The following is a 26,687-nucleotide window of genomic DNA, read 5'->3' on the forward strand; positions in this document are numbered from 1 at the left end:
TCCTATTTCCTAAAGGATGTGAGCTTGTTATAGATGCTAGACTTTGGAAAACATGGATACACTCATGTTTTCCAGACTCCCAATATTAATGTCATTAATTATCCTATTGCCCTAATATCTGTTCATATGGCCCTCAGTTACTTATGACAAGCTCATACCCATAAGCATATGATCTCGCAGCCTCTCTAATATGCACAACACAAGTTTATCTGGATATGATAAGACTATAGCACACACATGGATCTACATGGACCTAGCTATATTCTAATTACTTGGTAATGGACCTCTCTATTTTCTGATTACTAGTTCATTATCAGCATTTCATATTTGTTCATGTGACACATAACTGATTCATTAACTTTAATAATGCATCACATATTTTGCTAACTGAAAGGGCAGATTTAGCAGAAATGAATTGTTTGTGCGCACCTTTTTTCCCTTTCTTATGAAAACACAGGCTTGTCTTCAGTGTTTTCCTTAATTATGCAATGTCCCTCCCCATTTTTAATACTTTTCTAGACACAGGGCTGAGCTCCTGGCTGTTTGTGTGGTGGTGTAAAAAAAAACAGTGGGGCAAGATTATGGGAAAGCACTTGAGGCAAGTCTGAATTTTCACATAATAATAAAATATGCATAATGTTTTTTATTTTTTGCTAAAACTGCCTTTTTCTTTAACAGTACAAATGATGCATTAAAGTTAATGTATGCTTTTCGTGTTCCTTCCTCAAGCAACTAAATACTGAACGTGGCATGTTGGTCTGTAACATGACTTTGCTTATCCAATAAAGAGTTGATAAAATAATCAGTTGGTTGGCAAGTTAAGTTTTGTTGCCTAGTAATTAAATTTAGCTCACAAACTCACTTTGAATTTGCCTTGCCTGAAATGCTTGTGCTGCTGAGAAGAGATTGTTTTTTTGTTGTTTTGTTTTTTTAAATCTCCACCAGGAACCAGACTGCTATGATTACAGATATTAACTTAGTTTGTTTGTTTACCACAGAATCGCGATTGGAAGGATGGCTCTCGCTTCCTGTCCGTAATACCAAGAAATTTGGATGGATTCGGAAGGTAAGCCCTGAGTCATCTGGTATTTTTGGTATCATTCCATGCTGGCTAAACATGTCTTTATCTTAGTGTGTGGTCATAATAACACAATTCAGATAATTTACATAATATAGGTTATAAAAGTAACATCATGGTCACATGCATTAGGTAAGACAGAGCCTTCTTGCTATTCACATCTATCTTTGGTCATTGCACTGTGATATATTAGTGCATAATTAATGGTTGATGATAAATTAGTCATATCTGAATTGTAGTGTGCTCGGATTTATATCAAGGTACTTTGCTGTTACCTATTGTAAATTGCACATTATATCTATGGGACTCTAGTGTGGTTCAGCAATTTCAAATCCTTCTGATACTTCCAATTAGTTTTATTCTAAAGCCCCTTCAGTGAAAGCAAAGCTTGAATCCTGCACTGCTTTAAAGAACCATTAAATACAGTAGAATTTCATAACCGAAAAATGCATAATGAAAATGCAATGTAATATTACTTACACCGAATTTAAGTTTCAAAACCCTTTCCATTCCCCTGCCCCCTGCATCATTTGAAAGCCATTAGCAAATCACAATCTCATATACAGTATATATACTCTAGTTGTGTATTAGGCAGTTTCGTTCACTGCTGAATGTGGAAGAAAGTGCAACCCACTAAAATCTGGATTTGCACTTTTATTAGTATGTTGCACTTTCACTATAAAAATCTGGCTATGAAAAAAGTCACCACCTTCCGCAATCATCAGTGAATGAAATTTCCGAATATACATATGTAGTATACACTGAACTCTTGCACATGCTCAGTAGAAGATTGTGTCTCAGAACGTGTGAGTAATTTTAGGGTGCTTAACTAGGAAGTAAGACACTTAAAACATTATAGGGACAGAAAATAAATGTCATTGAATAATTCTGTTTTCTTTGCATTTAATAATCAGCAGTGCCTGGATTCCTTACTCCTAATTTCTTCTTTGCTTTGTAACAGTACGTGGTGGTTAGCAGCAAGAAAATTCTGTTTTACGATAGTGAGCAGGATAAAGAACAGTCCAACCCGTACATGGTGTTAGATATAGAGTAAGTATGTTTGTATGACTTTTTGCTATAATTGTTATACAGGTGATATAAGAACTAGCAATGCTTATATTAGTAGATTAACTTCTTTAAATATAAACTTGGTTATAGCTTTTATTTGTTCATTTTTATTTTTTTTGGGAACCCAACCAGTAATTATCCACCTAACTGGGAACCCAACCAGTAATGATAATCCACCTAACTGGGAGCCCAACCAGTAAGGATTATCCACCTAACTGGGAACCAAACCAGTGCTGATTATCCACCTAACTGGGAAACCCAATCAGTAATAAATATCCACCTAACTGGGAACCCAACCAGTAATGATTATCCACCTAACTGGGAACCCAACCAGTAATGATTATCCACGTAACTGGGAGTCCAGCCAGTAATGATTATCCACCTAACTGGGAACCCAAACAGTAATGATTATCCACCTAACTGGGTAACCCAACCAGCAATAAATATCCACCTAACTGGGAACCCAACCAGTAATGATTATCCACCTAATCGGGAACCCAACCAGAAATGATTATCCACCTAACTGGGAACCCAACCAGTAATGATTATCCACCTAACTGGGAACCCAACCAGAAATGATTATCCACCTAACTGGGAACCCAAACAGAAATTATTATCCACCTAACTGGGAACCCAACCAGAAATTATTATCCACCTAACTGGGAACCCAACCAGAAATGATTATCCACCTACCTGGGAACCCAACCAGAAATGATTATCCACCTAATTGGGAAGCCAACCAGTAATGATTATCCACCTAACTGGGAACCCAACCAGTAATGATTATCCACCTAACTGGGTAACCCAACCAGCAATAAATATCCACCTAACTGGGAACCCAACCAGTAATGATTATCCACCTAATCGGGAACCCAACCAGAAATGATTATCCACCTAACTGGGAACCCAACCAGTAATGATTATCCACCTAACTGGGAACCCAACCAGTAATGATTATCCACCTAACTGGGAACCCAACCAGTAATGATTATCCACCTAACTGGGAGCCCAACCAGTAATGATTATCCACGTAACTGGGAGTCCAGCCAGTAATGATTATCCACCTAACTGGGAACCCAAACAGTAATGATTATCCACCTAACTGGGAACCCAAACAGTAATGATTATCCACCTTACTGGGAAGCCAACCAGAAATTATTGTCCACCTAACTGGGAACCCAACCAGAAATGATTATCCACCTAACTGGGAACCCAACCAGAAATTATTATCCACCTAACTGGGAACCCAACCAGAAATTATTATCCACCTACCTGGGAACCCAACCAGAAATGATTATCCACCTAATTGGGAAGCCAACAAGTAATGATTATCCACCTAACTGGGAACCCAACCAGTAATGATTATCCACCTAACTGTAGTTGGTCACTCAAAGAGGTTTAGTAGCTGGTGCTATTGAAAACATTGTGTTGAGCCCAGCTATACAACATAAATCTTCTCTATGAGGTTAAACAATATATTGTTTCTGCTGTTCGTTATTATCCTTACAAACTTTCCACCTTTTTAAGATCATTTCATGGGTTTGCAGGTGACACTAGACAGCCTCACACCTAACATCAGACCTTAGATTTGCAAAAACATTTTACACGCCTCACGCCTCACACCTAACATCAGACCTTAGATTTGCAAAAACATTTTACACGCCTCACGCCTCACACCTAACATCAGACCTTAGATTTGCAAAAACATTTTACACGCCTCGCCTAACATCAGACTCCAGATTTGCAAAAACATTTCACAAGCCTCACACCTAACGTCAGACTCCAGATTTGCAAAAACATTTTACAAGGTAAGTCACCTGACTGTCCTCTCTCCAATCAAGATACTGAGTGCAATTATTTCTTATTTCTGTTGGGCTATCATGGAATTATTTTTAAATCTCATTGTAATATTCCAATCTTTTTTTTATACAATCTTTGTCTACAATCTTTGTTTCCAAACTTTTTCTCCCCCTCTGCTGTGTTTCAAACCACTCCTCCACCCTAAAATTTCTCACCAGTCATGTTTACCTTCCTTTTTCTTTCCACAGCCTCACACCTAACATCAAACTCCAGATTTGCAAAAACATTTTACAAGCCTCACATCAGACTCCAAATTTGCAAGCACTTGCCCTCTAATCGCTTCCCACCACCACCCACCCTAGTGTTTACCTTGATATATACACACACACCTTCTAACAGTAATTATGTGCAGCTGTCACTAATAATCCAGGATAGAGAAACCACTTCAGACTCACAGCCTTTGTACTGACATTTTACCACATTCTTTTACACTTTTCCAAACCTCACTTGCTCAGTCACCACACACTTTTTTTTTATCCCCCTATGTCATCACTCTCTCAGTTCACTCTGCCTTATATCAGATTTATTTTCCTACTCCCTTACCTTCTGTGTCCATTCCCTCTCCTTTAGATTGTAAGCTTGAGAGCCTCTCTACCTGTAGGCCACTTTTGTGTTTAAAGTGAACTACTACTGATTGTGCTCAAGGGCAGGGCATTCCTCTCCTTTTGTAATTCTCAATTATTGCACTTTCAACTGTTATTTACCCCTACTGTACTTGTTAGTGTTTTACTGTATCCCTGTAATGTTTTTTATTCTTTGTATAGCGTAATCTGCTGGTGCTTTATAAATAATAAAAATAATAATAGCACAATCACAAAACTTGGCACTGTGTGCACAAAAGAAAAATAAATTAATCTCAATTGAGGAGGAGGAGGAAAGGTGAGGAACAAAACTCAAAAAATATAGAGGGTGAAAATAAAATTAAGAATTTTTGAAATATGCCTCCATTTTAGGGAGCTTGAGTGATTTTTTTTGTTCTTCAAGCTGAATGCCGATTTCTTCCAGTTAGCCATTTTTAATATTGTAATATTTGATATTTGCAGCAAACTGTTCCATGTACGGCCAGTTACTCAGACCGATGTGTACAGAGCAGATGCCAAAGAAATTCCTCGGATATTCCAGGTAAGTCACTTATTTTGATGGGCCACACCCATCAATAAAGTCAGCCAATCTGAATATTTGTATGGTTACAGATGTGGTGCATGACAGATTGATCAGTTTTATGCCTACCATATCCTGTACAAAGTCAAACTGCCCCTGCTATTTTCATAGCACACACAGTTACTCAAACCAAGTTTATCCTTGTTTTTACTAAATTGTGAAAATAGGTTTGTATTCAATACCTTAATGCAAGTACAAATCCCGAATTCCAAAATTCAGACTAAAAAAAAAATAAAAAAAATTAAATGATAAAAAATAAATTTTTTCCCCGGCTGTAAGTCAATCTTCTCTGTCTTTGGTTTGTTTATTTTCTTTCCTAAGATACAGTGAGTCCACGGTTTCATCAATTACTGTTGGGAATATCACTCCTGGCCAGCAGGAGGAGGCAAAGAGCCCCACAGTTAAACTGTGAAGTATCACTTCCCTTCCCACAACCCCCAATCATTCTCTTTGCCTTTAGTGCATGGAGGAGCTGAAGTTTTAGTGTCTGAAGAAATTGGATTTATTTCACTTCAATCAAGAGTTTGTTATTTTGAAAGCCAGAGTAGGTTTGCTCTGATCTCTTCCCTTTTTCAAGGATTGGGTCTAGCCGTACTCCACATCAGTCTCTTCAGCAGGGCCGTGGTGGCTTTAAAGCAGTTAGGAACTTGCAAGGTGGGCCTTGCTGCGTTTTCCTAGAGTAGGTTTACTCTAGCCTGCCTTTTCTTCACAGATCCTCTCATACCGGGTGTGCTGTCGTGCTGCCGGACGGCTAGATCCAGGTAAGTGCTGTTGGGTCTTCTATGTATGGGAGATTAGGCACTTTAAAAGATTCTGCAATATATAATGGGACAAGATATATCCTAGCTTGGATATTATTTTTGGCAGGTGCTGGCACTTACTGTGACAGATAAGAGAGACACTGGTTTCCCTTTGTTAGTAATGAAGAGGTTAACCAGCTTCATGAGGCTAGAACTTTGATTCTCGATGTACGTGTATATTTCCTGTACTTTTCCTTTTTGAGAGTACCAGTCTTAGTACATGTGGGGGAAAAGGATCTACTGCAGCACCGTAGAAGCGGGTGTTTTGTATAAGGGGCTCTTTATCAAATTAATGCTTGTTTTTTCTACTTTGTTAAAACTGGACTTGCAAGTTTTTTTGCAACTGCCTGGTGGGTCATTTGATAGGCTTTATTTATTTATTTTTTTATATCGCTGGGCTAAAGAGCCTTCCGCTATTATGGCGGTAGTAATGAAGATTTGGTTTGGTATTGTCTTTGCACGCTCTATGGCCCCGCCTCCTTCTTGGTTATGGAAGAAGGCAGCGGCGCCATTTTCTGTCTGAATAGTTGCGCTCATGTGACGCGCCATGCTAATCAGATTGTGATCGGAGAGGCGGGGTTAGAAGTGTTCTGACAGCCTAAGTCCTTATCTCGCTAAGAGTATCTTGGGGCTACGATGTTTTAATACAGATCCTATCTGTATATGTATGCAGACAGTATCTATTTATATGGATTTCAATAGATTGTCCGTTTCAATGATATGTAAATTAAGTACATTTATGAAGACAGTATCAATCTGTATATGTATGAAGAGACAGTGAAGTCCCATAGTGTATATTCCTTTGGAAATTAAACAATAAAGGACTTATATTTAGCTAGATGCTAATTGGATGGCGTTAGCTATTCATGTATATGCATGCTGATTTGATGTCTTTTATTTTGCAATGTTTCTTCTATGGTTAGAAGTTATTGCAGACTGATGGAACAGGGGTCTGTTCCTAAATTTTGCATGCAGATTCCCATTAACACCTTTCTACTGTTGGACGGTTTTGGGTGTATATAATAATACAGTATAGGAACAGGGGTTTTCACACATATATATAGAGATTGGGTTTATCCTGTTAATTGGTATGTCTCTCTATGCTTAAAGTGACAGTATTCTTTTTCCAAATTTCATTTTCACAATGATATTGTACTAGTCTCGTGTCTCTCAGGATGATGCTGTTTAGGCTATGCCGCAGTTTTCTCCATAAATGTCCCTAGTCTCTATGGTGTCACATGCAGTGCCCTGTGGTTCCTCTCAATCTCCTGGAGGAGTTATTTTCCTACAGAAATTGCAGCTCAGATATCTTCTGTGGTATCTGCGGCTTATCTGTTTTTTTTTCCTTACAGGGAAAATGCAAGAGGATATTAAAGTTTCAGATAGTAAGGTTCCTGCGCCACATCCTGCTACACAGGTCTCTTCCCTCCTAAGTCTGGTGCGGAGGATTCGCCGGTAGCTTCTGAGGGTAAAATCTCAGATTCGGACAGTATAATTCCTTCATCTGATGCCGAAGTGGTCACCTTCAGATGTATGCTTGCACACATCGTGTACTGTTATAGGAGGTTTTGGCTACTTGGACGACATTGATACCCCTGTCCCCTTGGAATTTTTGATATTTTTTATCAATTCTATGATATTCCTTTCTATGAGGAAGTGTTTTTAGACGTGCTTTGGATATTTCCCAGGATTAGGAGAAGTTAGGGATGCTTTCTCCCTGTTTCCCGTCCTTTAAAGGATTTTCCTGTCGCTACTACATTAATATGCACAGTGCCTTAAGTAGAAGGGAGCCTTTTTACTTTGGCTCAGAGAACTTTGATCCCTATAGAGGATAGATGCTCCTTTATGGATCCATGGATAAGAAGTTGGAGGTTTATTATCCATCTAGAGCAATGTTTTGTTTATTTAGACTTGCTGCACTAGTCTGTGTGGTGTTGTGGCTGAAACCTCAGTCAGCTGAAAAGCTAACTGTGGATAGTGGCACAGCCTAAGTTTTTTAACTCTGCAGATGCAGGTTCAATACCAATTTGGCCAGGACATGTCCCAACTGTGACCATGATGGAAAATATTATTTTTCCTCCAAGTACGAGTTTTTGGCGCTTCCTTACAAGGATGAGGCCTTGTTTGGACCTGGACTGGCAGACGTCACAGCGGACTTTCGAGTGGAAATAAGGTTTTTCTATTACTCATCAAGTAGAAAAGACTTAAGGACAGTTTTCCTTCCTCTCTTTCTGGAGGATCAGTCCAGTCTTTTGGAATCCTGTTTGAGATCAGCTAGTCCGTATACAGAGGATAGCATCTAAGAATTCCTCCCAGGGGCAGATTTTCCTTTCTAGATTATCTGCAACCCTGTTTTGATGAGAGGTATTATTGAACTGAGTTCAGGCCTTCCTCTCTGGGAGTGATAGTTACAGTCAGGGAACGGGATCCAGGTTTTTCTTTTTTAGTTTTTCAGAGTACAGTCCTTCAAAGTGGTATCCATGCTCCTTTGATTAGAAGGAGTCTGTTTATGGCAAACATAGACCTGAAGGATATGTTTCTTATTGTTCCCTTTATCCGGGATCTTCTCAAGTTTCTGAGACTATTTTGGTCTTGGGCAATTGTAAGGGTGCCTTCCTGGACAATATATAGTTCTGGTGTCATCCTTCCTTCAAATAGCGGATGTGTCAGACGTGTAATCTTTTTGTTAGACTCAGGTTAGTACCAGGACTGTGTTTAAGTCTGTTGCTCCTCTTGGAGTTTTAACCTTGGTGTTACGGTTTTTGCAACAAGCTCAGTTTGAGCCTTAGGTTTCCATAGATTTTAAATTTTTATCGTGGAAGTTTTCTTTTCTTTTTTTTGCTATATGTTCTGCTCGGAGAGTTTAGGGTACTCTAGGCTTTGCAGTGTGATTCGCTTTATCTTATTTCGGATAAGGCGGTTATTTATCCTAAGTGGAAATATTATTTGGGAATTTGTTCTTCCCTCTCTGTGTCCTCATTCTTACCTCTTGAGGAATGTGTGTACACAATCTGTGTTTTGTTTTTCTCTGTAACAGAAAGCTATTGCTACTTCTCTTTTCTATGGTTGAGAAGTTAAATTGGTTTGATTTCCAGACTGCGGGGCTGCAGTCTCCTGAGAGAGTTATATCTAATTCCTCGAGGGCTGTCTCTTTTTCTTGGGCTTTCCAGAATGAAGCTTCTGTGGTACAGATTTGCAAGGCGGCAACTTGGTCTTCCTTACATACTTTTTCCAAATTTTATAAATTTGATATTTTTGCTTCGGCTTTGGATTTTTTCTTTTGGGGGTAAGGTTATTCAAGCGGTGGTGCCTTTTTGTTTCAATCTGCCTGTCTTGTCCCTCCCTATTCATCTGTGTCCTCTAGCTTGGGTATTGATTCCCAACAGTAATTGATGAAACTGTGGACTCACCGTATCTTGGGAAAGAAAATAAAATTTATGCTTACCTGATAAATTTATTTCCGGATACGGTGAGTCCACGGCCCCGCCCTTTATTTCAAGACAGTTGTTTTTGACTAAACTTCAGGCACCTTTACACCTTGTATTACTTTGTTTCTCCATTTTCCTTCGGTGGAATGACTGGGGGTTGTGGGAAGGGAATTGATACTTAACAGTTTAACTGTGGTGCTCTTTGCCTCCTCCTGCTGGCCAGGAGTGATATTCCCAACAGTAATTGATGAAACCATGAACGCACCGTATCCGGAAATAAATAAATTTATCAGGTAAACATAAATGTTCTTTTTTCATTGATTTCTAAAATGCAAATAATGTATATATTTTTTCTGCTTACAATATTCTCTGTATACATAAGTATTAAAACTACCTAAAACTAACTATTAAAATTAGATTACCATGTATAAGCTGTATTATAAAATGTAAATATTGCCTAAATGACATAAGATATTGTTGTTTACAATTGGTCCCATCCCCTCTCCAGGCTGCACCATTTTACAGATACAAATATTCCAAAATACAAACTATTCTGAAATGCAAACTTTTTCTGGTCCCAAGCAGTTTGCAAAAACAGAATTTATGTTTACCTGATAAATTACTTTCTCCAACGGTGTGTCCGGTCCACGGCGTCATCCTTACTTGTGGGATATTCTCTTCCCCAACAGGAAATGGCAAAGAGCCCAGCAAAGCTGGTCACATGATCCCTCCTAGGCTCCGCCTTCCCCAGTCATTCGACCGACGTAAAGGAGGAATATTTGCATAGGAGAAATCATATGATACCGTGGTGACTGTAGTTAAAGAAAATAAATCATCAGACCTGATTAAAAAACCAGGGCGGGCCGTGGACCGGACACACCGTTGGAGAAAGTAATTTATCAGGTAAACATAAATTCTGTTTTCTCCAACATAGGTGTGTCTGGTCCACGGCGTCATCCTTACTTGTGGGAACCAATACCAAAGCTTTAGGACACGGATGATGGGAGGGAGCAAATCAGGTCACCTAGATGGAAGGCACCACGGTTTGCAAAACCTTTCTCCCAAAAATAGCCTCAGAAGAAGCAAAAGTATCAAATTTGTAAAATTTGGTAAAAGTGTGCAGTGAAGACCAAGTCGCTGCCTTACATATCTGATCAACAGAAGCCTCGTTCTTAAAGGCCCATGTGGAAGCCACGGCCCTAGTGGAATGAGCTGTGATTCTTTCAGGAGGCTGCCGTCCGGCAGTCTCATAAGCCAATCTGATGATGCTTTTAAGCCCAAAAGATAGAGAGGTAGAAGTTGCTTTTTGACCTCTCCTTTTACCAGAATAAACAACAAACAAGGAAGATGTTTGTCTGAAATCCTTTGTAGCATCTAAATAGAATTTTAGAGCACGGACAACGTCCAAATTGTGTAACAAACGTTCCTTCTATGAAACTGGATTCGGACACAAAGAAGGTACAACTATCTCCTGGTTAATATTTTTGTTGGAAACAACCTTCGGAAGAAAACCAGGCTCAGTACGTAAAAACCACCTTATCTGCATGGACCAGATAGGGCGGAGAACACTGCAGAGCAGATAACTCAGAAACTCTTCTAGCGGAAGAAATTGCAACCTAAAACAAAACTTTCCAAGATAATAACTTAATATCTACGGAATGTAAGGGTTCAAACGGAACCCCTTGAAGAACTGAAAGAACTAGATTAAGACTCCAGGGAAGAGTCAAAGGTCTGTAAACAGGCTTGATTCTAACCAGAGCCTGAACAAACGCTTAAACGTCTGGCACAGCTGCCAGCCTTTTGTGAAGTAAAACAGATAAAGCAGAGATCTGTCCCTTCAGAGAACTCGCAGAAAATCCTTTCTCCAAACCTTCTTGTAGAAAGGAAAGAATCTTAGGAATTTTTATCTTGTTCCATGGGAATCCTTTAGATTCACACCAACAGATATATTTTTTCCATATATTATGGTAAATTTTTCTAGTTACAGGCTTTCTAGCCTGAATAAGAGTATCTATTACAGAATCTGAAAACCCACGCTTTGATAAAATCAAGCGTTCAAACTCCAAGCAGTCAGTTGGAGGAAAACCAGATTCGGATGTTCGAATGGACCCTGAATAAGAAGGTCCTGTCTCAAAGGTAGCTTCCATGGTGGAGCCGATGACACATTCACCAGGTCTGCATACCAAGTCCTGCGTGGCCACACAGGAACTATCAAGGTCACCGAAGCCCTCTCCAGATTGATCCTGGCTACCAGCCTGGGAATGAGAGGAAACGGTGGGAATACATAAGCTAGGTTGAAGATCCAAGGTGCTACTATTGTATCCAATAGAGTCGCCTTGGGATCCCTGGATTTGGACCCGTAACAAGGGACCATGAAGTTCTGACGAGAGGCCATCAGAACCATGTCTGGAATGCCCCATAATTGAGTTATTTGGGCAAAGATTTCCAGATGGAGTTCCCACTCCCCCGGATGCTCCTCCATCGCCAGGGAACTCCTTGTTACCCCCTGATGGTTGATATATGTAACAGTCGTCATGATGTCTGATTGAAACCTTATGAATTTGGCCTTTGCTAGTCGAGGCCAAGCCTTGAGAGCATTGAATATCGCTCTCAGTTCCATTATGTTTATCGGGAGAAGAGAGTCTTCCCGAAACCATAGACCCTGAGTTTTCAGGGGTTCCAAGACCGCGCCCCAGCCCACCAGACTGGCGTCGGTCGTGACAATGACCTATTCTGGTCTGCGGAAGCTCATTCCCTGTGACAGGTTGTCCAGGGTCAGCCACCAACGGAGTGAATCTCTGGTTATTTGATCTACTTGTATCGTCGGAGACAAGTCTGTATAATCCCCATTCCACTGTCTGAGCATGCACAGGTGCAATGGTCTTAGATGAATTCGTGCAAAAGGAACTATGTCCATTGCCGCAACCATCAAACCTATTACTTCCATGGACTGCGCTATGGAAGGAAGAAGAACAGAATGAAGTACCTGACAAGAGCTTAGAAGTTTTGATTTTCTGGCCTCTGTCAGAAAAACCTTCATTTCTAAGGAAACTATTATTGTTCCCAAGAAGGGAACTCTTGTTGACGGGGACAGAGAACTTTTTTCTATGTTCACTTTCCACCTGTGAGATCTGAGAAAGGCTAGGACAATGTCCGTATGAGCCCTTGCTTTTGACAGAGACGACACTTGAATCAGGATGTCGTCCAAGTAAGGTACTACTGCAATGCCCCTTGGTCTTAGCACCGCTAGAAGGGACCCTAGTACCCTTGTGAAAATCCTTGGAGCAGTGGCTAATCCGAATGGAAGTGCCACAGGTAATGCTTGTCCAGAAAGGCGAACCTTAGGAACCGAAAATGTTCCTTGTGGATAGGAATACGTAGGTACGCATCCTTTAAGTCCACCGTGGTCATGAATTGACCTTCCTGGATGGTAGGAAGGATCGTTCGAATGGTTTCCATTTTGAATGATGAAACCCTTAGAAACTTGTTTAGAATCTTGAGATCTAAAATAGGTCTGAATGTTCCCTCTTTTTTGGGAATTATGAACAGGTTGGAGTAAAAACCCATCCCTTGTTCTCCTAATGGAACAGGATGAATCACTCCCATGCTTAACAGGTCTTCTACACAGTGTAAGAATGCCTGTTCGAAGATAATTGAGACCCGTGGAACCTTCCCCTTGGGGGTAGTTCCCTGAATTCCAGGAGATAACCTTGAGAAACTATTTCTAGCGCCCAAGGATCCTGAACATCTCTTGCCCCAGCCTGAGCAAAGAGAGAAAGTCTGCCCCCCACCAGATCCTTCCCAGATCGGGGGCCAACACTTCATGCTGTTTTGGTAGCAGTGGCAGGTGACTTGGCCTGCTTACCCTTGTTCCAGCCTTGCATCGGCCTCCAGGCTGGCTTGGTTTGAGAAGTATTACCCTCTTGCTTAGAGGGTGTAGAATTTGAGGCTGGTCCGTTTCTGCGAAAGGGACGAAAATTTGGCTTCTTTTTAGCCTTAAAAGACCTATCCAGAGGAAGGGCGTGGCCCTTTCCCCCAGTGATGTCTGAAATAATCTCTTTCAAGTCAGGGCCAAACAGTGTTTTACCCTTGAAAGGGATGTTAAGCAAAAGCGCTCTGCGCGCCACGATAGCAAACCCTGAATTATTCGCCGCTAATCTAGCTAATTGCAAAGCGGCATCTAAAATAAAAAAGAGTTAGCCAATTTAAGAGCTTGAACTCTGTCCAAAACCTCCTCGTACGAAGATTCTTTATTGAGCGACTTTTCTAGTTCTTCGAACCAGAAACACGCAGCTGTAGTGACAGGAACAATGCATGAAATTGGTTGTAGAAGGTAACCTTGCTGAACAAACATCTTTTTAAGCAAACCCTCTAACCTTTAATCCATAGGATCTTGAAAGCACAACTATCTTCTATAGGAATAGAAGTGCGTTTGTTTAGAGTAGAAACCGCCCCCTCGACCTTGGGGACTGTATGCTATAAGTCCTTTCTGGGGTCGACTATAGGAACTAATTTCTTAAATATAGGGGGAGGACAAAAGGTATGCCGGGCCTTTCCCACTCCTTATTTACTATGTCCGCCACCCGCTTGGGTATAGGAAAAACATCGGGGGGCACCGGAACCTCTAGGAACTTGTCCATCTTACCTAATTTCTCTGGAATGACCAAATTGTCACAATCATCCAGAGTAGATAATACCTCCTTAAGTAGTGCGTGGAGATGTTGAAATTTAAATTTAAAAGTTACAATATCAGGTTCTGCTTGTTGAGAAATTTTCCCTGAATCTGAAATTTCTCCCTCAGACAAAACCTCCCTCCTGGCCCCTTCAGATAGGTGTGAGGGTATGTCAGAACAGATATTATCAGCGTCCTCTTGCTCTTCAGTGTTTAAAACAGAGCAATCACGCTTTCTCTGATAAGTAGGCATTTTGGAAAAAATGCATGCAATAGAATTATCCATTACAGCCATTAATTGTTGTATGGTAATAAGTATTGGCGCACTAGATGTACTAGGGGCCTCTTGTGTGGGCAAAACTGGTGTAGACACAGAAGGGGATGATGCAGTACCATGCTTACTCCCCTCATTAGAGGAATCATCTTGGGCAATATCATATCTATGGCATTATTATCCCTACTTTTGTTTGGACATTATGACACAAATATATCACATATATTTAAATGGGGAGACACATTGGCTTTCATACATATAGAACATCGTTATCTGATGGTTCAGACATGTTAAACAGGCTTAAACTTGTCAACAAAGCACAAAAAACGTTTTACAATAAAACCGTTACTGTCCCTTTAAATTTCAAACTGAACACACTTTATTACTGAATATGTGTAAAAGTATGAAGGAATTGTTCAAATTTCACCAAAATTTCACCACAGTAACTTAAAGCCTTAAAAGTATTGCCGTTTTTACATTTAACCCCTATACAGTCCCAGGTATCTGCTTTGCTGAGACCCAACCAAGCCCAGAGGGGAATACGATACCAAATGATGCCTTCTATAAGCTTTTTCAGTGGTTCTTAGCTCCTCACACATGCATCTGCATGCCATGCTTTCCAAAAACAACTGCGCATTAGAGGCGCGAAAATGAGGCTCTGTCTATGACTAGAAAAGGCCCCCAGTGAAAAAGGTGTCCAATACAGTGCCTGCCGTTTTTATTAAAACAATCCCCAAGATTTAACAACTATTAAAAGTAATAATCTGCCAAATATACTTAGTAAAGTAATCGTTTTAGCCCAAAAAAATGTCTACCAGTTTTTTAAGCCCTAATGAAGCCCTTTATTCTTTTACTCAAACTAAGAAAATGGCTTACCGGTTCCCATAGGGAAAATGACAGCTTCCAGCATTACCGAGTCTTGTTAGAAATGTGTCATACCTCAAGCAGCAAAAGTCTGCTCACTGTTTCCCCCAACTGAAGTTAATTCCTCTCAACAGTCCTGTGTGGAAACAGCCATCGATTTTAGTAACGGTTGCTAAAATCATTTTCCTCTTACAAACAGAAATCTTCATCTCTTTCCTGTTTCAGAGTAAATAGTACATACCAGCACTATTTTAAAATAACAAACTCTTGATTGAAGAATAAAAACTACATTTAAACACCAAAAAACTCTAAGCCATCTCCGTGGAGATGTTGCCTGTACAACGGCAAAGAGAATGACTGGGGAAGGCGGAGCCTAGGAGGGATCATGTGACCAGCTTTGCTGGGCTCTTTGCCATTTCCTGTTGGGGAAGAGAATATCCCACAAGTAAGGATGACGCCGTGGACCGGACACACCTATGTTGGAGAAAAGGGGTTTCTACCTGTATTTTAAAATGATAAATTATGCTGTCGCCTATCAAAGCTTTTTAATCAAACCGCTTTCATGTTAGATAAAATCTTTCTGCGGAATTGAATTAGTTTGTGGATCTGTGGCTAAGTTGTGGAATAAATAGTGATCTTATTTTGATGAGGAAGTCAAGTCATTGTAGAAAATATGAATATTGTGAATTTTGAATACAAAGAAAAGCTGTATTGTTAAGAACCTGATCTACGATGCTTGTTACAAGCAGCTGGAAAAGGTTATTGCTCAATATGCTAATGTAGGTGCTATGATACTTTGCCCTCTCATATTATACAGAGTTGGCACCTTAATGCATATGTAATTGCTCTAACTTGAAAGTGGCTTAATAAGTTTGTCATAGAAATTGGTGATATCTTTCTTACTTTAACAAAAGCTCTAACTTTAGTGGAGAGCGCTGGTTATAGCAGATTTTCTGAGAATCTAAAGAGAGTGCATTTTTAGCACAAAAGGAAGTTGTGTTAGTAAGAACAATTTTAAACCATTGTTCTAAGCAGCTATTCAGCATTAATATTTAAAACTAAAATAATAAATAAGCTTCTTTGTTCTTCTGTACAGCACATTTTTGCTTAGGCTGTACCAGTAATGTTTTTTGTAACTTTTGGCAATGCTTTGATCTCACAAGGCCATAGATCACTCCTGTGAGATAGGGTTGTCAGTGGTGTCTGTTTGAGCTATCATCGCAGAGCACTAATTGTGAAATCTCTGTAAAAACTGTCAGCGTTTCTTTACCTAAGTCGCAGGCTTTAACAACTGCCAGCAGTTAGTCAGCTTCTGTCACTTGTAAGGCAGATGAGCATATTTTAAAGCCAAAAATGGCTGCTTGTTTATGTTTGTGCCTTGAAATATTATGTTATCTGTCAAGTTTTCTTTTTCATCTGTTACTTTAAAGTTGTTGTCATTTAATAATAACAACCTAAATCTAAGCACACTCTGATAACAAAACATTTTATTGCAGAATACATAGATGCCAGATGAAAAATAGCAACTGCCAAAAAGTATAAGCTTGTTTACATTTTAGAGCTGAAAAATAGAACCAATTTTTGCGTAACCTGTTTAGTTTAGAAGTTGAATTCTTTGAATAGTTTTAAAGGGACAATAAACACCTTGTAATTAGAATATTTTTCTGCAGCTGTGCAATTAAAGGGATATTACAGTGCTCGTTTGTTAAAAACAAATATGTTAAATCAAAGTAAATATAAAAATAAAATAACTTGTTTTCCTGCACAATTAGCACTTGGAAATTATTAGTGTAGCCCCGCCCCCAGTGTTTTTAGAGCAGAGGTTTTTCAAAACCTACGGTTTGTTTTTCAAAACCTAAGGTTTTCTTCTGTCCGTTCTGGGCATGAGTAAATCTGACTCCCTGTTATCTAGTCTATTCGTAGCCTAGATGTTTTATGACAGGCTAAGATAAACCTTCCTACAGAGGCCCCTCCTCCTTGTAAGACTGTGACAGGAATTAAAGGACACTGCACAAATGTAGGGAAAAATAAATTAAAAGGCAAAATCAATTTAATTAGATGAATAATACATATTGCAATGATTTCTAGTAAGTATAAGCAACTTCTGAGTGTTGTTTTTTTTTTTTAATTACAACAATGAAAGACTGTTTAACATCCTTTTTAATTGACCATGTACTGTAAAATCGGTTTCTCAATGTTGTTTCCAATTACTTGTTATACAAGCTGAAGAGTTTAAAATTTATGGGAAAGTTTAGGTATATTTTTGTATATGAAATAGTTGTTTCTGCTATTTGAAACCACAACCCAATACAGTGGGCTGATCTTGTAGGGAGAGAACACCTCATCTTAGCTGACTAATTATTTACACAAAGTCTTCCTTATGTTCTTTACTACTGTTTACTCAAAGGCCAGTACTTAGGGCAGTGCTTTCCAAACTGTGTGTCGGGACACACTAGTGTGTCGGCAGCAGTGTGTAGGTGTGTCCCTGCTTCAGCATAAATTTTTTAAAATTTAATTTTTTTTTTTTTTGGTTTCTGAATTTCCGCCTGCCTGCTACGCATATCACATGGTTGACACGTGATTGATACCTAGGCAGTCACAGATCATCTTAACCTATTGGCGCAGCTCAGTGGGAACTGAAACTATTCCCATTGGCGGCTTTGGTGGCACATTGGCTCCTGATTGCATGTGTAGTCTCCATAATTGGCTTGTGATTGCACGTGTAGTCAGGGAGTGGGATAGCAGTGTGTTTGCAGCACAGGCAGTAGTCAGTCGGACTCGCAGAGAGGGCGGCAGCTTAAACGCTGAGCAGAAGTCAGTGGGGGGTTTTTTGCAGCTAGCTCCCAGTAGTGCATTGCTGCTCCTGCTCTTGATATCTGGATAGGAAGCGGAAGCTTAAAAATGCTTGATGATGAAATGTGAGTGTCTTTAGCTAATATTCCACTAAATATTCGGAAAATGTGTTCATCCCATCAACCTCATACATCCCATTAAAATAGTAAGTAGCTATTGGTGTTATTAAACTTTTTTTTAATTCTTGCACATACTGTACATACTGTTACTTGTAAATACACTTCGTTATTATATAATTTATGTATGTGTCCGTATCTCTTAAAACTGTTAGTTTAACCTCCTGTTTGCTAGTACAACTGAATTACTGTGCCGCAAAATGATGTAGGTCTAAAAAGTGTGTCACCAACATGAAAAGTTTGGAAAGCTCTGACTTAGGGCCTAATCATAAGTTTCTCCTGTTGGAGAGAAATTGTATTGCAGGCTTAACAGGGGCTGAATTCACTCAAATTCGGTAAAAGAAAATGAGCGGAAGCTTTTAGAATTGCAAGATCTCTCACAAGATTCTAGACAGGCAAATGTTGCTATACTTGTCTAAAGGGTGTTCTCTGCATTTCCGTTTGTGAAGGAGAGAGAAGCCCGGTGAAATATAGCATTGCATGGTATGAGAGGTTTGTGTTACATTTACACTTTGTATTTTTTTATTACTTTACACTTCAGATTGGGTACTTTCAGTATTAAAGGTGCAAATACCTAAATCCGGAATTCAAAAATTCAAACTTTTTAGTTGATAGAAAACAAAATTATCAATAATTAGTATTTACCCTGCCTGTATGGTCTATATTTATTTTAAACAACAAATATTATCTTTCTGATTACAGTACTGTACTAAATTTCTGAGGGTACTATGCATACAAAAGTATTAACATTTTATATAAAACTTCCTTTAGCTTACATCTATAAGCTGACATAAGATATTGGTGTTTACACTTGGTTCCACACCCTCTCCTAACTGTCTCATTTTAAAGATATTCCAAAATCCAAACCTTTTCTGGTCACAAGCAGTTTGGATGAATGTTTTTTTACTTGTATTACATTTAAGCTTTGCACTTTCTTTTTATATATTTTTAATAGATTTAGATCCAGCAGTGCATTTACGAATTCTGATTGTTTTGAAAGTTCTTGTGTTAGGAGCATACTTTGTATATGTCTGTCTATCTTTTACAAATTGCACGTATTTGCTCTATTGTATAATAAAAATGAAAAACTGACAGCTTCAGAAAGTGGGAGGGACACAGGGGAGTGCCTAAGGATTAACAGCAGAGTTCCCAAGGTATGTCTGAAGCTTTCTCACAATTCTTGTGAAATGCTGTAAGCATTTTAAACAAGCTGGTCTCAATGATTTATCTTGCCAGCTTTATGCAGGTAATGTTTGCTCAAAATTCACAATACATTTGTTTGACAGACTGGCTGATAGACAAGTAATATATACTAAACTATCTGTCAGTTTTATTTTAAAAATAGGAAATGTGTGTGTGTACCTTTTACAAATTATATTACATCTATATATATATATATATATATATATATATATATATATATAGCGCCTTTCTCCCAGTGGTACTCGAAGCGCTTTTTCAGCGCTCGCTCTCGGAATTAACTAAATCGGCAGCTGAATAGTAATAGTTGTTATTACCCAATTTAATGGTACTCATTTTATCGACCTCGGAAGGATAAAGGGCTGAGTCGGCCTGTGACCTTTGGATCTTTGAACAGGCTTTTGTAGTCAGGGCATTTTACCAACTGAGCTACCTCACCAGCCTGTGTGTATATATATATATATATATATATATATATATATATATATACATACACGTGTACAAAGTATGATCCTAATATGTTAGATACACAGAAACAGTAAAAGCATAATCAGAATTTGTAAAATCGCAATGCTAAATACTCTGCCATATACAAAAATATAAAATAGAAATTGCAAAGTTTAAATGTAATAAAACTAATCTGAAGTGTAAAGTGTGAATGCGGCACAACTGTCATATCATGCATTGCTATATTGCACTAGGCTTGTCTCTTCTTCACATGCAGAAATGCAAGGAACGCCCCTTGGCAAAATCAGCTTTTTTACTAGGGATCTTGCAGTGCTGGAAGATAATTTTATATCATCTTGTCTGAGCAGAGAGCTCTCTGTCACAGCCCGTCACTGGGAGCATTATGAGGCTGATATTTACACTTTAATTCTTAGAACTGGAAAGGTTTCAAATGTTACACTTAAATTACAGGAAAGGTAGGGAAATTATATATATATAAGCTGGTGTACTATGCATAATAAAGCATTTTATGTTACAATCTCAAGGTATTTACTGTCCATTTAAAACTGGGACCAATCAGGACCATAACTTGTTTGAACAGTCTGGAAATATACTGCTTTTATTGGCATCTGCATGCCAAACATGTGCCAGGCTAATCTCAAGAAATAATCTAATTCTCTTTTAGATTTTATATGCCAATGAAGGAGAAAGCAAAAAGGAACAAGAATTTCCAGTGGATCCAATGGAGAAATCAAATTACATTTGTCACAAAGGGCATGAGTTTATTCCCACCTTGTACCATTTTCCCACCAGCTGTGATGCTTGTATGAAGCCGTTATGGCACATGTTCAAGCCACCTCCTGCACTAGAGTGCCGCCGTTGCCATATCAAGTGTCACAAGGATCACATGGATAAGAAGGAAGAAGTTATAGCACCTTGCAAAGGTATGTGTGCTGCAACGCCATTCCATTGGGTAACCGTTTCATGGCAAGTGATTTGACCTGCATAAGTGTCGTCTTTCCTGTTCTATTATTTTACACAACTGCTGTCCTAATGTTTGTGTCATTTCTCTTAATTGAAAGCTACTTCATAGAATTCTTAAGGAATGAGAGATTTGTCTCACTGGAAGCAAAGTTCCTGCCATAGTGTGTATCGCAAAAGCTGCTTTCTTTAAAGGTGTAGGAGTCATACGGGTTATAATGTGTATATGAATAAACGTACACATCATTTTAGGATACACATGCTTGTTTTTTGTAGATGAAATTGTAAAGAACAGAAGACTAATCAGGTTGATCTTCTTAGAAAGAGCTATCTCTCTGGGCCTTTGTTAAACCACAGCAAATGACCCCTCCTAATTTCCATTCCAACATATATATATGTGACACATACACTTCGCAAGTCACACGTGCATCCCCAAGGCCACAATTAATCAAACAGAACTATTAAAGGGACAGTCAACACCAGAATTTTTGTTGTTTTAAAAGATAGATAATCCCTTAATTACCCATTCCCCAGTTTTGCATAACCAACACAGTTATAATTATACACGTTTTACCTCTATAATTACCTTGTATCTAAGCCTCAGCAGACTGCCCCCTTATTTCAGTTCTTTTGACAGACTTGCATTTTAGCCAATCAGAGCTGTCTCATTCAAGTGCATGAGCTCAATGTTATCTATATGAAACACGTGAACTAATGCCCTCTAGTGGTGAAAACCTATCAAAATGCATTTAGATTAGAGGCGGCCTTCAAGGTTTAAGAAATTAGCATATGAACCTCCTAGGTTTAGCTTTCAACTAAGAATACCAAGAGAACAAAGCAAAATTGGTGATAAAAGTAAATTGGAAAGTTTTTTTAAAATTACATGCCCTATTTGAAACATGAAAGTTTTTTTTGGACTTTAATGCTCATTCTGGATCTTAAACAAATTTTATTTATTCGTATTTATTTTTTAAAAAGTAAAAGTTTCATAATGTACAGTGCATATAAAGGGAATATGGAGGATGTGCCTGTGGGACGTGTCATTATTTTGCTTCTGTTTTATGTATTTTTTATTTTGGGTTATTATTTGTACATTAAACTATGCATATGCTGACTATAACCTGATGTAGATGTTTTATATCCATGATAAGTGTTATCTATTGGATTTCTTGAAGAGACTTTTGTCCATAGAATATGAATTATTTGTGTTTGTTTTCTTTTCTTAGTAAACTATGACATTTCAACGGCAAAGAATCTACTTTTACTAGCAACTTCCACAGAGGAGCAGCAGAAGTGGGTGAGTCGATTGGTTAAAAAGATTCCCAAGAAACCTCCACCTCCTGATCCTTTTGCTCGGTCCTCTCCAAGAACTTCCATGAAGGTACAGCCAAACCAGTCTATGAGGCGGCCAAGCCGACCGCTTCCTCCAAGTAAACCCAGGTAATTCCCCTTCTGCAATTTACACAACACTGACTGAATTTATTACTAACATCTATAGAGTCCTCAAAATACTTTAGCACAGTATATCTACAGACTTTATTTTATCTACGATTTAACAGGTCCAGGTACTAATATCTTTCTTTAACTACTCAGTATATTATGTTTGTAAGCAATGTCAGCTTGAATTTAATTTCCCAGAATGCCACCCCTTTCACTTTATAATTGTAAAGTTCCTAAAGAGGTTACAGAATTAACGTGCAACAGAGGAGTTCTTTTCATTATGGGCAATTTGAATTCACAGTGTGACAATGACTGCATAAGAAGATACTGTGAAAAAGATCTTTACTAAACCAGAGAAGAAAAACAAGACAGTTTGTGATACCGAAAAAGTGTAGGAAAGGTTTTGCTCACACCCCAAAGCTCTTGATGAATAATAGAGTATTATCAAATCCTGCTATGAAGGGCACAAAGAAATTCTGAAGGGCTTAACAGTAACGTCAAAATTAAACTTTCACAATTCAGATAGAAAATGCAATTTTAAACAATTTTGAAATGTACTTAGATTAATTATCAAATATTCTTGACTTCTTGGTATCCTTTGTTGAAGAGTATACCTAGGTAGGATCAGGAGCGGCAATGCACTACAGGGATCTATCTTTTCTTTGGCAGCTGCACATATATGCCTTTTTTCATTAGCCCTACAGATGTGTTCATCTAGCTCCCAGTAGTTCATTGCCCTCCCTAGTCCATATCTTTAACAAAAGATACCAAGAGTACAAAGCAAATTTGATATTAGAAATAAACTTGAAAGTTGTTTAAAATTGTATGTATTGTAATTTTTACTTTTTGTCCTTTTAGGGCACATTTAAAGGGACACTAAACAGATAGAGCAGCAATTTTAAGCAACTTTCTAATTTACTCCTATTGTCAATTTTTCTTCATTCTCTTGCTATCTTTATTTAAAAAGCAGGATTGTAATGCATAGGAGCTGGCCCATTTTTGATTGACAATCTGGGTTATGCTTGCTTATTGGTGGCTAAATGTCAGCCACCAATAAGTAAGCGCTATCCATGGTGCTGAACCTAAAATGGGCCAACTTCTAAGCTTTACATTCCTGCTTTTTAAATAAAGATAGCAAGAGAAAGAAGAAAAATTGATAATAGGAGTAAATTAGAAAGTTGCTTAAAATGGCATGCTCTATCTGAATCATGAAAGAAAAAATGTGGGATTAGTGTCCCTTTAAGAAGAATTGTTTTGCGCACATGCAAAACTGAAGTGTGGAGTTCACTACACCCTTTGTGGGATTAGTATCCCTTTAAGAAGAATTGTTTTGCGCACATGCAAAACTGAAGTGTGGAGTTCACTACACCCTTTTATAACACCTTCCAACATTTTATAAATCTCACTTAAAGGGACATAATACTCGTATGCTAAATCACTTGAAACTGATGCAGTATAACTGTAAAAAGCTGACAGGAAAATATCACCTGAGCATCTCTATGTAAAAATAGGAAACATAATTTATGTAAGAACTTACCTGATAAATTCATTTCTTTCATATTAGCAAGAGTTTTCTTTCATGTAATTAGCAAGAGTCCATGAGCTAGTGACGTATGGGATAATGACTACCCAAGAAGTGGATCTTTCCACACAAGAGTCACTAGAGAGGGAGGGATAAAATAAAGACAGCCAATTCCTGCTGAAAAATCCACACCCAAAATAAAGTTTAACGAAAAACATAAGCAGAAGATTCAAACTGAAACCGCTGCCTGAAGTACTTTTCTACCAAAGACTGCTTCAGAAGAAGAAAATACATCAAAATGGTAGAATTTAGTAAAAGTATGCAAAGAGGACCAAGTAGCTGCTTTGCAGATCTGGTCAACCGAAGCTTCATTCCTAAACGCCCAGGAAGTAGAAACTGACCTAGTAGAATGAGCTGTAATACTCTGAGGCGGAGTCTTACCCGACTCAACATAGGCAAGATGAATTAAAGATTTCAACCAAGATGCCAAAGAAATGGCAGAAGCTTTCTGGCCTTTTCTAGAACCGGAAAAGATAACAAATAGACTAGAAGTCTTACGAAAAGATTTCGTAGCTTCAACATAATATTTCAAAGCTCTAACAACATCTAAAGAATGCAACGATTTCTCCTTAGAATTCTTAGGATTAGGACATAATGAAGGAACCACAATTTCTCTACTAATGTTGTTGGTATTCACAACTTTAGGTAAAAATTCAAAAGAAGTTTGCAACACCGCCTTATCCTGATGAAAAATCAGAAAAGGAGACTCACAAGAAAGAGCAGATAATTCAGAAACTCTACTGGCAGAAGAGATGGCCAAAAGGAACAAAACTTTCCAAGAAAGTAATTTAATGTCCAATGAATGCATAGGTTCAAACGGAGGAGCTTGAAGAGCTCCCAGAACCAAATTCAAACTCCAAGGAGGAGAAATTGACTTAATGACAGGTTTTATACGAACCAAAGCTTGTACAAAACAATGAATATCAGGAAGAATAGCAATCTTTCTGTGAAAAAGAACAGAAAGAGCAGAGATTTGTCCTTTCAAAGAACTTGCGGACAAACCCTTATCTAAACCATCCTGAAGGAACTGTAAAATTCTCGGTATTCTAAAAGAATGCCAGGAAAAATGATGAGAAAGACACCAAGAAATATAAGTCTTCCAGACTCTATAATATATCTCTCGAGATACAGATTTACGAGCCTGTAACATAGTATTAATCACAGAGTCAGAGAAACCTCTTTGACCAAGAATCAAGCGTTCAATCTCCATACCTTTAAATTTAAGGATTTCAGATCCTGATGGAAAAAAGGACCTTGTGATAGAAGGTCTGGTCTTAACGGAAGAGTCCACGGTTGGCAAGAGGCCATCCGGACAAGATCCGCATACCAAAACCTGTGAGGCCATGCCGGAGCTACCAGGAGAACAAACGAGCATTCCTTCAGAATCTTGGAGATTACTCTTGGAAGAAGAACTAGAGGCGGAAAGATATAGGCAGGATGATACTTCCAGGGAAGTGATAATGCATCCACTGCCTCCGCCTGAGGATCCCGGGATCTGGACAGATACCTGGGAAGTTTCTTGTTTAGATGGGACGCCATCAGATCTATTTCTGGAAGTTCCCACATTTGAACAATCTGAAGAAATACCTCTGGGTGAAGAGACCATTCGCCCGGATGCAACGTTTGGCGACTGAGATAATCCGCTTCCCAATTGTCTACACCTGGAATATGAACCGCAGAGATTAGACAGGAGCTGGATTCCGCCCAAACCAAAATTCGAGATACTTCTTTCATAGCCAGAGGACTGTGAGTCCCTCCTTGATGATTGATGTATGCCACAGTTGTGACATTGTCTGTCTGAAAACAAATGAACGATTCTCTCTTCAGAAGAGGCCAAAACTGAAGAGCTCTGAAAATTGCACGGAGTTCCAAAATATTGATCGGTAATCTCACCTCCTGAGATTCCCAAACTCCTTGTGCCGTCAGAGATCCCCACACAGCTCCCCAACCTGTGAGACTTGCATCTGTTGAAATTACAGTCCAGGTCGGAAGCACAAAAGAAGCCCCCTGAATTAAACGATGGTGATCTGTCCACCATGTTAGAGAGTGTCGAACAATCGGTTTTAAAGATATTAATTGAGATATCTTCGTGTAATCCTTGCACCATTGCTTCAGCATACAGAGCTGAAGAGGTCGCATGTGAAAACGAGCAAAGGGGATCACGTCTGATGCAGCAGTCATAAGACCTAGAATTTCCATGCATAAGGCTACCGAAGGGAATGATTGTGACTGAAGGTTTCGACAAGCTGTAATCAATTTTAAACGTCTCTTGTCTGTTAAAGACAGAGTCATGGACACTGAATCCATCTGGAAACCCAGAAAGGTTACCTTTGTCTGAGGAATCAAAGAACTTTTTGGTAAATTGATCCTCCAACCATGATCTTGAAGAAACAACACAAGTCGATTCGTATGAGATTCTGCTAAATGTAAAGACTGAGCAAGTACCAAGATATCGTCCAAATAAGGAAATACCACAATACCCTGTTCTCTGATTACAGACAGCAGGGCACCGAGAACCTTTGTAAAAATTCTTGGAGCTGTAGCTAGGCCAAACGGCAGAGCCACAAACTGGTAATGCTTGTCTAGGAAAGAGAATCTCAGAAACTGATAGTGATCTGGATGAATCGGAATATGCAGATATGCATCCTGTAAATCTATTGTGGACATATAATTCCCTTGCTGAACAAAAGGTAAGATAGTCCTTACAGTTACCATCTTGAATGTTGGTATCCTTACATAACGATTCAATATTTTTAGATCCAGAACTGGTCTGAAGGAATTCTCCTTCTTTGGTACAATGAAGAGATTTGAATAAAACCCCATCCCCTGTTCCGAAACTGGAACTGGCATAATTACTCCAGTC

General features: G+C 38.8%; 1 protein-coding gene across 3 annotated transcripts in view; it reads left to right on the forward strand.

Annotated features, from left to right (window-relative positions):
- ROCK2 (Rho associated coiled-coil containing protein kinase 2) overlaps positions 1 to 26,687 on the forward strand; it is a 653,542-nt gene that overhangs the window by 607,880 nt on the left and 18,975 nt on the right. For all 3 annotated transcript variants that reach the window (XM_053709676.1, XM_053709677.1, XM_053709678.1), the window contains 5 exons: positions 999 to 1,066; positions 2,040 to 2,128; positions 5,050 to 5,128; positions 20,507 to 20,765; positions 22,029 to 22,242. In XM_053709676.1, the coding sequence (XP_053565651.1) occupies positions 999 to 1,066; positions 2,040 to 2,128; positions 5,050 to 5,128; positions 20,507 to 20,765; positions 22,029 to 22,242 (709 nt within the window). The remainder of the gene's footprint in view (positions 1 to 998; positions 1,067 to 2,039; positions 2,129 to 5,049; positions 5,129 to 20,506; positions 20,766 to 22,028; positions 22,243 to 26,687) is intronic.

This window comes from Bombina bombina, chromosome 4 (assembly GCF_027579735.1).
Source record: "Bombina bombina isolate aBomBom1 chromosome 4, aBomBom1.pri, whole genome shotgun sequence".
NCBI lineage: Eukaryota > Metazoa > Chordata > Amphibia > Anura > Bombinatoridae > Bombina > Bombina bombina.